This window comes from Lithobates pipiens, unplaced genomic scaffold, assembly GCF_037356315.1.
Source record: "Lithobates pipiens isolate NorthernLeopardFrog02 unplaced genomic scaffold, aLitPip1_a1.2 Scaffold_22, whole genome shotgun sequence".
Taxonomy (NCBI): domain Eukaryota; kingdom Metazoa; phylum Chordata; class Amphibia; order Anura; family Ranidae; genus Lithobates; species Lithobates pipiens.
In genome coordinates this window covers 7,983,622-7,999,519 of record NW_027507784.1, presented here as the reverse complement: position 1 = coordinate 7,999,519, position 15,898 = coordinate 7,983,622, and the positions used below count along the sequence as shown (strand labels likewise).

Here is a 15,898-nt window from a genome sequence, read left to right as displayed (position 1 = left end):
CCCTTTCCTTTCTATTCTCCTTCCCTTTTTCCTTTTATTTCTATTCTCCTTCTCCCTTTCCTTTCCATTTTCTTTTTCCCTCCTCCTTTTCCTTTCCTTTTTTCTTCTTCCTTTTTCCATTCCTTTCATTTCCTTTCTATTCTCCTTCCCCTTTTCCTTTCCTTTCCGTTCCTTTCCTTTCTATTCTTCTTCCCCTTTTCGGTTTCCCTTTCAGACAACAATAATGTATTTATTTGTCTTTTTTGGTATTTTACATAAAAAAAAAAAATCATTGGCACAGATTTGAATTTAAAGTCAGAGTAACCTATTATTTTCAATGGAGTTCTGCTGGAAAATCAACATTTGTTAAATTGTTACCTGTAATTTTTATTATTATTATTATTATTATTATTTTGATTTTTATTATTTTGCTGCTGATTATTATTATTATTATTATTATTATTATTATTTTGACCATTTTTATTTTTTTATTTATATTTATATATTTATATTTTTTATTAATTTTAGTAAAATTATATTTATCATTTTATTAATTTTTTTATTGATTACTTTTTTTTAATTAATTAATTTTTTATTTATTTTTATTTATTTATTTTTGTTTATTTTTATTATTATTATTATTATTATTATTATTATTATTATTATTATTATTATTATTATTATTATTGTATTTATTATTATTATTATTATTATTTATTTATTTATTAGAATTTTTTTGACATCCAAGTTGCTTTAGATCTATTTAATTGAACTTCAGCATCATATTTTTTTTCTTTCAAACTTAGGAGAAACATTTATTACAAAAAGTGGTAATATAAAATAATTGACTTGCTTGGAGCGTTTTGCGTCTCTGAGGGATACATTGTTTCATGCGATGGTTTGTTTTCTGTAGAGATTAATTTAGTGAGAAGTTGTAAGATGTAACGTTGGTCTGGGAATCATTAGAGGAAGTCGTCTCTCCTGTGCCCCCCGGAGGTGCCGGAGGGAATTTTCTGCATTATAAATATATGAAGGTGAAGCTAATAAAAGACATTACAATTCTAACGTCACACTGATTTTTTTTATTATATTAATAGTGAAAATTTTCAGGAAATTGTCTCCATCTCCATATCAGACGTGCTGCTGCTGAACCGATCCTCCCAGGGAAGGTTCCTCCACCTCCCCTCCCCCGCATTTATCAGACAATATCTGAGAAGAGACCAGAACAAATAATGAAAGGAAATGATTTTTTGGGACTTTATAAGAGGTAGAGACCAATTATCGAATATATCTCCATCACTATCTAATGGAAATTAAGGGGGAAGGGGGATGGGGGGGCAGTTGGGACAGGTGGGACTTCATATGAAGCATGCCATCTCGGGGACAACCGTCTATCACGGGTAGAATTGCTTCTATAAGTACAACAGGAACATAATTGACAAGATAAGATCAATAACTGACAGGCATGTTCTGGCCATCGGGACTACCGGGAGTTTGGCGGTGGGCCGATGGCTCAGTGGGCCGGTCAGGTGCAATCCTGGAGCCGCTCCTCTCTGACAGTGAGTGATTACGATTTCACTCCTGTCAGGAGAAGCAGCTCCGTCAAATGCTGGAGAGAGCATTAGGTTTTCTGCTCCCTCCAGCCTGCAGGGGGAGATAGACAGCCGGCAGACTTTCCTTCCTCTCTCTTATCACTTGTCATTTATCACATGGCTGGAGAGAGGAAGAGAAGCTGCCTTCAAAACTGTGAGTACATGTGGGAGGGGGAGGAGAGGGAGGACACTCTGATGGGGGGGGGGGGTGCTGATGGATATACTTAAAATTAAATTAAATTAAAGAGGGCTGGTCATGATGAAGTCCAGGGCTAAATTTTTGTCCCAGTCCAGCCCTGGACAACCAACTACCAATAGTACAAATATAGATCTCTTTATTGAGATGCAATAGGATGGTGATAGTCAGATAAGAACAATAATTAATAGTGCTAGTCGGGGATGGATACCATTTTTCTTTATATATATATATATATATATATATATATATATATATATATATATATATATATTTATTATTTTTTATAATAAATAATTTTACTGTATAAATTCTATTATTTGACTTTTCTTTCTTTTTTGCCAAATCTGAAATAGTTTAGGTTTATTTTTATTATTTTTTTAATCTTTTTACTCAGTGAATGTTATTATTTATTATAAACTTTTCTATTATCTTGCTGTTCTAGCACGAAGAAAAAAAAAGTAGTGTCTGGACCCCTGAAAATGCAATGAAATATTGTTATTATTATTTTTGATTGTCTAATTTTTTTTTTTTACTTTTTCTTGACTTTTTTTTTACAAATTTAAAATAGCTTTTTTTTCAATAAAGCCTTTCACTATATGACTTTTATTATTTGATTTTTCTTCCTTTTTTACTAAATCTGAAATAGTTTTTTTTAAATAAATAATTTTACTATATGGATTTTATTATTATATTATTAAGATTATTATTTATTATTATTATTATTATTATTATTATTATTATTATTATTATTATTATTATTATTATTATTAATAATAATAATCTATTTCCTTGCTTTTTTAGTACAGAAGAAGGATCAGTGTCTGAACCCCTGAAATGCATTAAAACTATTACTTTTTTCTGATTATCTAATAAAAATACCATTAAGACTTATTGACCATTGGTTTGGCTTTCTTACTGTTTTATTTTTTTATTGTTGTAATGTTGACTTTTTCTAAAATTTTAAATATATTTTTTTTAAATAAGAAAGCCTTTTACTATATAACTTTTAATTATTTGAATTTTCTTCCTTTTTTACCAAATGTGAAATATTTTTTTTTTAAATAAATAATTTTACTATATTAATTTTATTGTTATATTATTAAGATTATTATTATATTATTAAGATTATTATTTATTATTTTTATAATAATAATAATAATAATTATTATTATTATTATTATTATTATTATTATTGGACCGTCCAAGCCCAATGTTCATCAGCCACCCAACAAAAGATGTTTACCTGCGACTTGATGTTGAGTCAAAATAAGAAGACGGACACTGAGCTGCACACAGAGAGCTGGCCGGAAAGAGCCCAGGGACAAGGCCAAAAGGCCAATCTCTACCCAGTAAAAAAAAGGAGGTAAGTGTGAGACTGGGTAGAGATTGGCCTTTTTATAATAATAATAATAATAATATAAAAAAAAATTATATAGTAAAATTATTTGTTAAAAAAAAATCAGATTTTGTAAAAAAGGAAGAAAGTCAAACAATAAAAGTAAAACAGTAAAAAGCTTTATTATTACAAAAAAAAAAACTATTTTAAATTTGGAGAAAAAAAGTAAGAAAAATTCTAAATTACAACACTGAAAAAAATAAAACAGTAACTATTATTATTATTATTATTATTATTATTATTATTATTATTATTAATATTAATATTTCTATTATCTTGCTGTTGCAGCACAGAAGAAGGGTCAGTGTCTGAACCCCTGAAATGCGTTAAAACTATTATTATTTTTCTGCTCATCTACTAAAAATACAATTTTAGACTTTTTGACCATCGGTTTGGCTCTTCTAATGCTTCTTGTATAGTTTATTTATTTTTTTTTATTTTTTTTTGGCAACCTTCTTAAGCACAAATTGGACAGCAAATGTGATGTTGGTCACCAACCTCTGAGATTTTAGGAGAACAATGATAACATTTGCCATTGTTTATAAGAAATAAGAGACCGGCTCGTGTTTTTCGCAAAAAAAAAAAAAACTTTGAGTTTTGAATCTCCAGTTTACAAAATGTGTTTCCCAATGGGAAATCAGACCATTTTGAAGGACTTATTTCTCTCTGGACTTTCCGACCTTCCGGCTCTCCGGCTCCCTCTCTTTCTCATCTTCCTTCTCATCTACCTCCTGACATTAATCTGGAATTCTCTGATCATTGTCCTCATAGCCACCGATTCTCACCTCTATGTTCCTATGTATTTCTTCCTTGGGAACCTGGCCGGTTTGGACCTCTGTTGTTCCTCATTGACCATCCCACGAATGTTATTTGACCTTCACAGCAGACAAAGACGGATTACCTTACCAGCTTGTCTAACCCAAGTCTTCTTCTTCACTTTCTGCACCACTTCCGAGGTTTTCCTGTTGGCCGTCATGTCCTACGATCGGTACACCGCCATTTGTCAGCCGTTACATTACACACAGATCATGCGTTGGGAGGTGTGTGTAGAGTTGGTGTCCATCGTGGGTTGTCTCGGCTTGACCAATTCTCTCGTTCACACGCTTAATACCTTCCACTTGACGTTTTGTGGATCGGATATTATAGAAAGCTTCTTCTGTGACCTTCCCCAGTTGCTTCAGATCTCCTGCGGTGACATCTACATCAACGTTCTCCTGCTCTTTATTTTTGGTGGCTCCATCACGATTGTCTGTCTAGCGCTGACCTTCCTGTCCTATGTCTACATCTTCAAAACGGTCCTAAAGATTAAAGTTGAGGGCGGTAGGAGTAAAGTCTTCTCCACGTGTGCCCCTCATCTCACGGTGATGTCTATATTTTACGGTTCTGTGTTTTTTAATTATTTTCAGCTGAATGAAAGCCATCGGTTTGCCGGTAACAAAGTGGTGTCCATGTTCTACACGGTGATCCTCCCAATCCTCAACCCTCTGATTTACAGTCTGAGGAACCAGGATATCAGGCGAGCGTCCCGAGACGGTTTAAAGAAGATCCTCCCCAATACAGCGTAGAGTTCACCTGAACTAAACCTGTAGTATAGTCAGCGGCTTCTAATGCACGATCGGAAATTTCAGACAACAAAACCGTGGATTTTTTGTTCCCGAAGGTTGTTGGCTCAAACTTTGTCTCGCCTACACACGGTCACACGAAATGTTGTCGGAAATTTCCGAAAACGTCAAGAACGCGGCGAAGTACAAGACGTACGACAAGCCGAGAAAAAGGAAGATCAACAGCCGGTGCGGCTCCTTCTGCTTGGTTTCCGAGCATGCGTGGAATTTTGTGCGACAGACTTGTGTACACACAATCTGAATTTCCCGACAACAAGTGAAGTTGTCGGAAAATTTGAGAACCTGCCCTCAGACATTTGTGTGCGGGAATTCTGACAGCAAATGTTTGATGATCGGACTTCCCAACAGAAAGATCACATCCAACATTTCCCGTCAGACATTCTGATCGTGTGTACGCGGCATAAAATTAACGTTTGGGGGACTCATTTGGTTTTGTACATTGTGGCGCCACTCATCTTATTGTTTGACTACCAACCATACACTATATTGTCAAAAGTATTGGGACGCCTGCCTTTACACACACATGAACTTTAATGGCATCCCAGTCTTAGTCCGGAGGGTTCAATATTGAGTTGGCCCTTTGCAGATATAACAGCTTCACCTCTTCTGGGAAGGCCGTCCACAAGGTTTAGGAGGGTGTCTATGGGAATGTTTGACCATTCTTCCAGAATACCATTTGTGAGGTCAGGCACTGATGCTGGATGAGGAGGCCTGGCTCGCAGTCTCCATCCACTCTAATTCATCCCAAAGGTGTTCTATTTGGTTAAGGTGCAGGCCAGTCAGGTTCCTCCACCCCAAACTCGCTCACCCATGTGTTTATGGACCTTGCTTTGTGCATTGGTGGGCAGTCATATTGGAACAGGAGGGGGAAATCCCCAAACTGTTCCCACAAAGTTGGGAGCATGAAATTGTCCAAAATGTCTTGTTATGCTGACGCTTTAAGAGTTCCCTTCACTGGAACTAAGGGGCCAAGCCCAACCCCTGAAAGACGACCCCCCACAACTCCATAAAAATGCCTCGCAGCTTACGCATGCTTTTGCAAATGTGTGCTGACTAAACCCCTGTTTTTAACGCAGACTGCTGGACGGGTTCATTCGGTTGGTAATCAGGTTGGTGAGTTGAGCTCAGAATTTTCTCTGGTTTGTCTTTCATGTGTTTTCCCTTCCATGTGCTCCTTGCTGTGGAGGCCAGTTATAGGTTGGGGCAGGGGCATTGCTAGGTGGCAAAAGACCAGGGCTTCAGCCTGAAGTCCAAGCCCAGCACCAGGGGGGGTTGGGGCAGTTACCTACCAGATGCACACTGACCATTACACTGACCTACCTGACATACACTGAGCTACCTGACATACATTGACCTATCTGATATACACTGACCTACCTGATATACACAACATACATTGACCTACCTGACCCACACTGACCTACATGACATACACTGACCTACCTGACATACACTGACCTACCTGGCATGCACTGCCCTACCTGACCCACACTGACCTACCTAACATACACTGACCTACCTGACACATACTGACCTATCTCACACTGATCTACCTGACACAAACTGACCTACCTGACATACACTGACCCACACTGACCTACCTAACAAACACTGACCTACCTGACAGATACTGACCTACCTGACGCACACTGACCTACCTGACATGCACTGACCTACCTGACCCACACTGACCTACCTGACACGCACTGACCTACCTGACACGTACTGACCTACCTGACATGCACTGACCTACCTGACACACACTGACCTACCTGACACTCACTGACCTACCTGACCTGATTTCAGGTGAAGTGACCTCCTTATGCAGCTCAGCCATAGTGTGTGGTGCACCCATCACAGTAGAGTAGACAGCAAGCACTCAAGGCAGCCAGATCCAGAGCCATGACAGGACAGGAGAGGAGAGCCGCCAGCCCGAGTGCCAAGTGGGGATATCCTCACAGTGGCGCGGCGCCCGCATTGTAATTTCCCCTTCTGGGGCCTGCAGAGCCTATGATGGACGTCACAGGTCCCGTGGTCCCGGCATTGGACCAGTGGGACATCCATCATAGGCGCTACAGGCTCCAGAAGGGCGGGACCTGCTATGTCACTCGGCCACACTCGGGGTCAGATCGGTTCCCGCTCGGCGGCAACGCTCGGCCTCGGGGGCTAATAACAGCACTGTGCATGGCCAAGACTTGGGGCTTTTTGGGGACCCACTCAGGGCTCCAGCCCTCTTCAGCTCCCCTCCTGATGGCACTGGGTGGGGGTAGGGGCCCTCTCTTTGTTACTGATGTCAATTTGGTCTGGGGACACACTGGGCACCTTCACTGCCATTTTGCTATGTGGTGGGAGGTCCAATGTGCCCCCTTGTGCCTTAAAGGAGGACTGGGAAACATTCAGGCCCTCCTGCCCCTTATCTATCCATTGGAATGCATGTTCGCCCATTGTGGAGACCCTTATAAATTTAGCAGTGTTAGGACTGCAGGCAATACACAGGGTGCCATGAAGAGACCTTGCAGCTCACGCATGTGATTGCAAATGTGTGCTGACTAAACCCCTGTTTTTAACGTAGACTGTTGGACGGGTTAATTTGGTTGGTAAGCAGACTGGCTGGTGAGTTGAGCTGGGAATTTTCTCTGCTTTTGTCTTCCATAATCCCCTCCACCAAATGATTTGGATCAGTGCACAAAGAAAGGTCTATAAAGACTGGATAATAAAGAGCTTAATAAATAAATAAAACCTTCACTTTGAAAAGAATACCCAATCGGGTGCAAGGACAAATAAAAAAAAAAAAATATTTTTGCTTGGATTTGGTTGGGTACTCTTTACAACGTGAAGCCTTACCTCATGTACTAAGCTTTGGAGCAACTGCTCTTGCAAGGGTGCAACTGCACTTAGCAAAGTGCAAAGTCCATTTGCCTTTAGTAAATCAACCCCGATGAGTGGTGGCCATGTGTTATGTGTAAAAAAGACTTTTCTGTTATAATGAATACCGTATTTATCGGCGTATAACACACACCCCAAGTTCAGGAGGGAAATTTAAGGAAAAAAACTTACATTTAAATGCCCATCAATGCAGCCTTGTCAGTGTCCATCTGCAGCCTTGCCCATCATTGCAGAATGATCATTGTCTATCTGCAGCCTTGTCCATCATTGCAGAATGATCAGTGTTCATCTGCAGCCTTTCCCATCATTGCAGAATGATCAGTGTCCATCTGCAGCCTTACCCAAAATTTCAGAATGATCGGTGTCCATCTGCAGCTTGCCCATCATTGTAGAATGATCAGTGTCCATCTGAAACTTGTCCATCATTGTAGAATGATCAGTGTCCATCTGCAGCCTTGCCCATCATTGCATAATGATCAGTGTCCATCTGCAGCCTTGTCCATCATTGTAGAATGATCAGTGTCCATCTGCAGCCTTGTCCATCATTGCAGAATGATCAGTGTCTATCTGCAGCCTTGCCCATCATTGTAGAATGATCGGTGTCCAACTGCAGCCTTGCCCATCATTGCAGAATGATCAGTGTCTATCTGCAGCCTTGCCCATCATTGCAGAATGATCAGTGTCTATCTGCAGCCTTGCCCATCATTGCAGAATGATCAGTGTCCATCTGCAGCCTTTCCCATCATTGCAGAATGATCAGTGTCCATCTGCAGCCTTTCCCATCATTGCAGAATAATCAGTGTCCATCTTCAGCCTTGTCCATCATTGCAGAATGATCAGTGTCCATCTGCAGCCTTTCCCATAATTGCAGAATGATCATTGTCCATCTGCAGCCTTGTCCATCATTGCAGAATGATCAGTTTCCATCTGCAGCCTTTCCCATCATTGCAGAATGATCAGTGTCCATCTGCAGCCTTACCCAAAATTGCAGAATGATCAGTGTCCATCTGCAGCCTTGCCCATCATTGCAGAATGATCAGTGTCCATCTGCAGCCTTGTCCATCATTGCAGAATGATCAGTTTCCATCTGCAGCCTTTCCCATCATTGCAGAATGATCAGTGTCCATCTGCAGCCTTACCCAAAATTGCAGAATGATCAGTGTCCATCTGCAGCCTTGCCCATCATTGCAGAATGATCAGTGTCCATCTGCAGCCTTACCCAAAATTGCAGCCTGATCGGCTTTAAATTGTTATTGACTGCCGTTCCTCTTTAATTTGGTCTAGTTTCTGTATTAGTTTCCCCCTAAGGTCAGACAATTGCTGTTGCTAGAGAGTGTTCTCCAAGAAATAGGGCAGGAAGAAATAACTGGGTTAAAAAATTGTTACCACCGACCAAGATAGACAGAGCCGGATGTCCTGTGTAGTCGGCTCCTCTCAGCTTGTCTCGCAGTCCCACCCAGTCCCGCCCCTTGACCCAGCTCCTATGATGGACACCGGTAAAAGGGACGTAAATGCTAGGAGGTGGGACTGGGTGTGACTGCGAGCGGACCCGAGAGGAGCCGAGCCTAGCCGAGTACACAGTACACTTGGCTCTGTCTATTTTGGCGGCGATCATTCCCTCCTAGCCCTCCGAGGCAGCGGTTCGGCGTATAACACACACCCATGATTTTTCCCTGATTTTAAGGGGAAAAAATTGTGTGTTATACGCCGATAAATACGGTAATTAATGTTCTGTGATTGGGTGATGGGAGTGGTGGTAGATGTGAATGAGAGGTCGTTGTTTGTTTTTTCAATCTCCTATGTTCACTTCTCCTATGTTGTGGGCTCCTTGAGGACAGGGACCGATGTGAGTGTGCAATGTACAGGGATAGGGACAATTGTAGACACTCACTTAGGATGAACTGGATGGACTGGTGTCTTTATTCAACCTTATTAACTATGAAACTTCACATGATTGTTATCAGTAATGCCCTGAAATGGCTACATTGTCGGGAACTCTCATGGTGATCACTAAATTAAATCTTTATCTTGTTAAGAGAATCCCAGAAGAGTGACATCACAGTGCCGGATCGACACCTCAGAGAATAATTAGATGAAATAAAGGTGGTTGTTGGTGACTCCGGAGGATCCTCTAATGGTTTCCATTACATTCCAGATAATGAGAAAACAGAAACGATGGAGTGTTATTGTGTTCATTGTGTTCATTGTGTCATCAGTGGGAAATAAATCTCTTTATAAACTTCTATACAGGAAGACGATGACCTGACAGCGATGTGCCAACACACGGGTCCAATGATATGTTCTGATGAGGGAGGCACAACCCTAGAAACATGTTCATCCCAGGAGAGCATGGAAGGGTTCTGACAGATGCTTGTTTGCAGCTCTAAATCTTCTGTACATACCTCACAAGGTCGGTGCACTCCGGGGTTTGCATATGAGTTCATTTAACCCTGTTTGATCCTCAGAAGATGTATTTCTGAAGTGTGCTGCACCTTTAAGAAGATCTGGGTTGACCACTTAGTAATCTTTTCTCCTTGCTAGACACATTCCAATGTCGGCACTCTCATGGGGTGTATTTATGAAAAAAAATCACATAGCAAGTCATCTAAGAAAAGTCCAAGTACATTTGAGTGAATGGGGGCAAAATACAAATGTTATCAGGCTACTTCCCATGCTAGACTGTTTTTTATTGATTTAAAATGGAATTTTCCACATTTAGGCACTAGATGGAGCTGAAATCATAAAAAGTGCATATGATACTTAGTGCCACCTAGTGGCTAAATGCATTGATCTAAAATGGAATATACCGCATTCGGCCATTAGATGGTGCCAAGTATCGCAAAAGATTCTCTTGACACTTAGCGCCATCTAGTGGCTAAATGCATTGATTGAAATGCAAGAAAAGAGCCCATCACACCCTTCTGGGAGAGAGTCGCTTAGCCTCAGACAAGAATGTAAGATTCTTATGGTCAGTAAGAATAAGAACGGGCACAGTGGTACCTTCAAGGAGATGTCTCCATTCTTTCAGGGCTAAAACGATCGCCAACAGCTCTCTGTCACCAATCTCATAAATGCACTCAGCAGGTGACAATTTCTTGGAAAAGTAGCCACACGGATGCATAGTGCTCTCAGAGTTAGGACGTTGAGACAGAAGGGCGCCAACTCCAGTCTCAGAAGCATCAACTTCTAGGATAAAAGGCAACGTAGGATCAGGATGTGCCAACACAGGAGCAGAAACAACAAAGGCAGCCTTGAGAGTCTCAAAGGCCTTAATGGACTACGGAGACCAACTCTGTGGGTTACCGTCCTTTCTGGTCATATCAGACAGGGGCTTGACCGGAGATGAGAAGTTACGAATAAACTTCCGATAGTAGTTGGCAAAGCCCAGGAAACGCTGCAGAGGATGTAACCCAGAGGCCACTGTAGGACTGCCGAAAGTTTCTCTGGGTCCATCGAAAAACCAGCAGTGGAAATGACATAGCCCAGGAATGTAACCTGTTCACGATGGAACTCGCACTTCTCCAGTTTACAATAGAGGTTGTTCTCTCTTAGTTTCTGAAGTACACGACAGACATCTGTGTGGTGGCTCTCCAGGGACTTGGAAAATATGAGGATATCATCGAGATAAACCACCACACACACAATTGCAACAAATCTCGGAGGACATCGTTAATAAATTCCTGGAAAAACTGGGCGTGGCCTGGCCGCTGAGCGAGATGACCCCTTGAATGCACTGCTCCACTCCTCCACACTATAGCCCAGCACAGCCAGCCGTCTCCCGCCGCACGAACGGACTGCTGAACAGCCAGCTACACACCGGACAGCCTCCGGACTATGTCCAATAAGAAAGGCAGGCTCAAGGGACCCCGCAGACTCCTGGACTTCTACATGAAGCCCTCGCAGCAGGACTCGCAAAATGGCGCCGACCGGGACCTGGGAAACCCGAGGCTCCCTCCTATCAGCCCTGCGGTGGCCTCCTCTCTGATCCACGCACTGGAAGAAGGAATGGATCAGACATCAGAGCACTCCATCTCCCCTGGGAACAGAGGTAAGAGGCTTGCAGAGTTCCCCACTCATTCCCCTGACAAGCAGCCTCCCTCTAAGAAGCAGTATGGCGCTGGGACCTGTAGTCCCACCACTACAGACCAACTAGCCACACAGTCTCTTGCTGCCTACCCCACCACAGACAACCCAGCATCTGAGCACTCACTGAAAGCCATGCTACTCTCCCTACAAACAGAACTGCATAGAGACTTAAAAATTTCTCTTAGTCAGATACAGGAGAAGGTCACCACCTTAGAGCAGCGTACAGGGCACATAGAGCCACCAAAGCTCACAACAGCATGGTTGACTTACAATATGAGCAAGCTGCTATGGTCACCCAGCTCCGTCTCAAAATCGCAGACCTCGAGGACCGCTCGAGGCGGAACAATATTAAGGTGAGAGGGGTCTCCGAATCGCTTGCAGCCACGGAAATCGTGCCATATCTACACCAACTGTTCCACAAACTAGTGCCCATGCTGACGACACAAGATATGCTCATAGACCGAGCACATAGGATTCACAAACCACAACATCTGCCGGACTCTGTCCCCAGAGATATCCTGGCCAGGGTACACTTTTTTCATGTCAAGGAAGAGATTATGCGGGCAGCAAGGGCTCTGCGCTCACTCCCAGACCCCTTCCATGGGGTGACACTCTATAATGACATCTCAGTGGCCACTTCCCAGGCGCGCAGAGCCTTTGCACCAGTCACCTCCGTTCTGAACGAACGAAAAATTGCCTACAAATGGGGCTACCCTGTTAAGCTCATTGTGTCTCATCGAAACCAACAAGTTGCTATGTTATCACCCAAGGAAGACCTTAAACAGCTTCTCAACTGGGGCCTGCTAGCCCAGGCGCCTCCTCGCACCCCGCCTGCAAGGCCATCCTCCAAGATTTCCAACCCGTGGGAGCCACACGCTCTAACTTAGCCGCAGGCCACCTGCCTGCACCATGCAGCATTCTGTCTATCTTTAAACGCATATAAACTTTTTGGCTGGTTCTTTACTTGCATTATGTTTTGCATTTGTATTAATGGTGTGGAGGAGTGGGAGCAGATATGTTGTCTCTTCCACGCTCCACAATTGTTGATGTGCTAAGCACATTTATTGGTTTACACGTTTAAATTTTCATTCGTTCTGTTTGTCTTTGATTTATAAGAAAAGTCATTATCCTATTCTAATATCTGCACAGCTTTAACTTTGCTTTCTCGTATTGGGCCCATTTCGCCTGCTCTGATCCAGCTCATTGTATAACTACCATTGTGTATAGTGATATTCTGTGAAACGCTTATCTTCCTCCCCCTTTCCGTCCCATCCTCCCCCTTCTTTTTTCTCTACCTCCAGTCAGGGGCTGTCCCCCCCCCCCCCCCGGTACCGTGCAGACACCCACTATTTGACCTCCCTGCTCTACTGAAATGTCGCTCACAATTGTCTCCTTAAACGCTAAGGGCCTCAACAGATCTCTCCTATGGCGCGAAGCATTGAATCAGAAGGCGGACATACTATGCGTCCAAGAGACCCATTTTTCCCATCCCAATCCCCCAATATGCACTCAGACTATTCCCCCACTGCTTCCATGCCCGCGCTGCTAAAAAAGCGAGGGGAGTAATGATAGCAGTTAGCTCCTCAGTGGCCTTTACCCTTAGGCATGCAGAATATGACCCGAGGGCAGATACCTCATCCTGTCGGCTACATTCAACGACCAGCCACTCGTCATAGTTAACATATATACTTGCTCTCATTGACATATGGAGACTATTGCACCCCACAGAAAGGGACTTCACGTTCTACTCCGCAGTCCACAACAGATACACTAGAATTGACCACCTCTACATCACAGACATCAAGAGACATACACAAACTGACAAAGGCTAAAATTGGATCTATTGGCTTCTCAGACCACGCTCCAATTGCATCTCATCTCAGCCTACTAGACAACCTTCCTCCCTCCTTTAATTGGAGGCTAAATCCTTCTCTTCTGGCGGACCCAACTGTTCAGGCTCAGATCCTCAAAACATTAAAAGATTATTTTTCGGAGAATATCTCCGACGAAACCTCCCCAATAATGATATGGGAAGCTCACAAAAGCGTCATAAGAGGAGAACTGATCAGGTGGGGGGCCAGGAAAAAGAAGGAGAAAGAAAAACAGATAACTGACCTTGCACAAAGAATCTACAAGTTAGAACTAACACACAAAAGATCCTTGGCTCTCTCAGGACTAGTAGAACTCACATCAGCCAGGAAAGAACTCCAAGTCCTACTTGATAATAAAACCAAACGGAATTTTTTCTTCCGAAATTCCCTGTATTATGAACATGGGGATAAGGGAGGGAGACTACTAGCGAGAGCACTTAAGGACACTATGAACTTCAACAATATTTACAAGATACGCACCAGACAAGGCTCTATTACCCAGGACACTAGTAGAATAGCTGACACTTTCCACCACTACTACTCAACTTTATATAACTTACCTACACAAACAAGAATGCAGCCTGGACTCAACACTAGAGATCAAGCAATCATCTCTTACTTAACTGAATGCACAATGCCGTCACTACCTATAACTGATACTAACTCCCTAGAATCACCGATTACCACAGATGAAGTCTCCAAGACTATCCGGGACCTAACTAACGGGAAAAGCCCCGACCCAGACGGCCTGACAGCCCAATACTACAAAATCTTTGACCACACCCTATCAGAACACTTAGCCGCTGCATATAATTCAATTACCTCGGGCAGTAAACCGTCCAGTGAATTTTTAGCAGCCCACATAACAATCATACCCAAACCTAACAAAGATCCTTCAGAGTGCACAAACTATAGACCCATATCACTCCTCAACTTAGACCTCAAAATTTTAACTAAAATTATTGCCAACAGATTAAGACCTTTACTTAATAAGCTCATTGGACCTGAGCAGGTGGGTTTTATGCCCGGCCGAGAGGCTAAAGATAACACAACTAAGTCCATTAATCTGATTCACAGGATGAGGGAGGAGGGAGTCGGAGGCCTTCTCCTGTCAACTGACGCGGAGAAGGCCTTCGACCGAGTCGCGTGGGATTTCATGTTCAAAGTTTGTGAGTATATGGGATTTGGACAAAACCTACTGAGATGGATGCATGCTATCCATGCAAACCCTAGCGCTAACATTAAAGTGAACGGTTCTTTATCAAAAAAAGTATTTATCAAAAATGGTACAAGACAGGGTTGTCCGCTCTCACCCCTACTCTTCATCCTGTCGATCGAACCCCTAATCAGAACCATAAACAAACACAAAGCGATCCACGGAGTCAAGGTCCAAAACAGGGAATACAAAACTGCAGCATATGCTGACGACCTGCTCTTCTATATCACGCAGCCCCATATTTCAATTCCCAACTTGCTGAAAACATTCCAGGATTTTAACCACCTTTCCAATTTTAATTTTTTTTTTTTCCATAAAGTTTTTATTAAGGATTGCAAAAATTAACAGTAACAGGTCATCACGAAAATACAGGTATCAGGCATTTAGATAAGCATCAAAAGGAAGAGGAACATTTCAAAGGGGGGACCAGAAGGAACCTCCTGAGGCTACCAGACAAAAGAATGAATGAGAAAAACTGTTCCGACAGCTATATTGATATTAACGCTAAGTCCAACTATATTGAACTCTCAGTGGGGGGGGGGGGGGGGTGTCTCGGGTGGCTACCAGCGCCCACCCGAGTCATCCTAGAGTTGAAGTCCGGGCAAAGGAAGAAGGCGAAGTAGGGCGTCGAGAACCAAGCAACAGACGCGCCTACAGGGGAGGGGGGGAAGGGGGGGAAACAAGGATGGACGGGAAAGGGGGGAAAAGAAAGGGAGGAAAAAAGGCAAAGAAAAAAGGAAACGGGGGGAGAAAGAAAGAGGAAGAAGAGAAAGAGAGAAAGAAAGGGGGGACGTGGCCCTCCGCATCAAAGACCCAAGGGGCAGAAGGGGTGAGCGGCCGGATTCCAATAAGGAGTCGACGCTCAGTCAGGGGGGACGTGTCGTTTAAACTCAGAGGTGGTCGTGAAGTGAGACCAACAGGCCCACGTGAAGGAGTACTTTTCCAGTCTCTCTTGAGAGATGTGGATCAATTCTTCCATGCCAGCAATCCTGGAGATGGACGCGAACCACTCGCCCAGAGTCGGGGTGTGGGTGGTCCGCCAATGTCTGGG

At 42.8% G+C, this 15,898-nt stretch overlaps 1 protein-coding gene across 1 annotated transcript; it reads left to right on the top strand.

The window, feature by feature from the left end:
• Positions 1-3,795: 3,795 nt before the first annotated feature.
• On the top strand, positions 3,796-4,731 carry LOC143925286 (olfactory receptor 8G17-like). The gene has a single exon (XM_077449870.1). The coding sequence runs from the start codon at positions 3,796-3,798 to the stop codon at positions 4,729-4,731; it is 936 nt and encodes a 311-aa protein (XP_077305996.1).
• Positions 4,732-15,898: the final 11,167 nt, after the last annotated feature.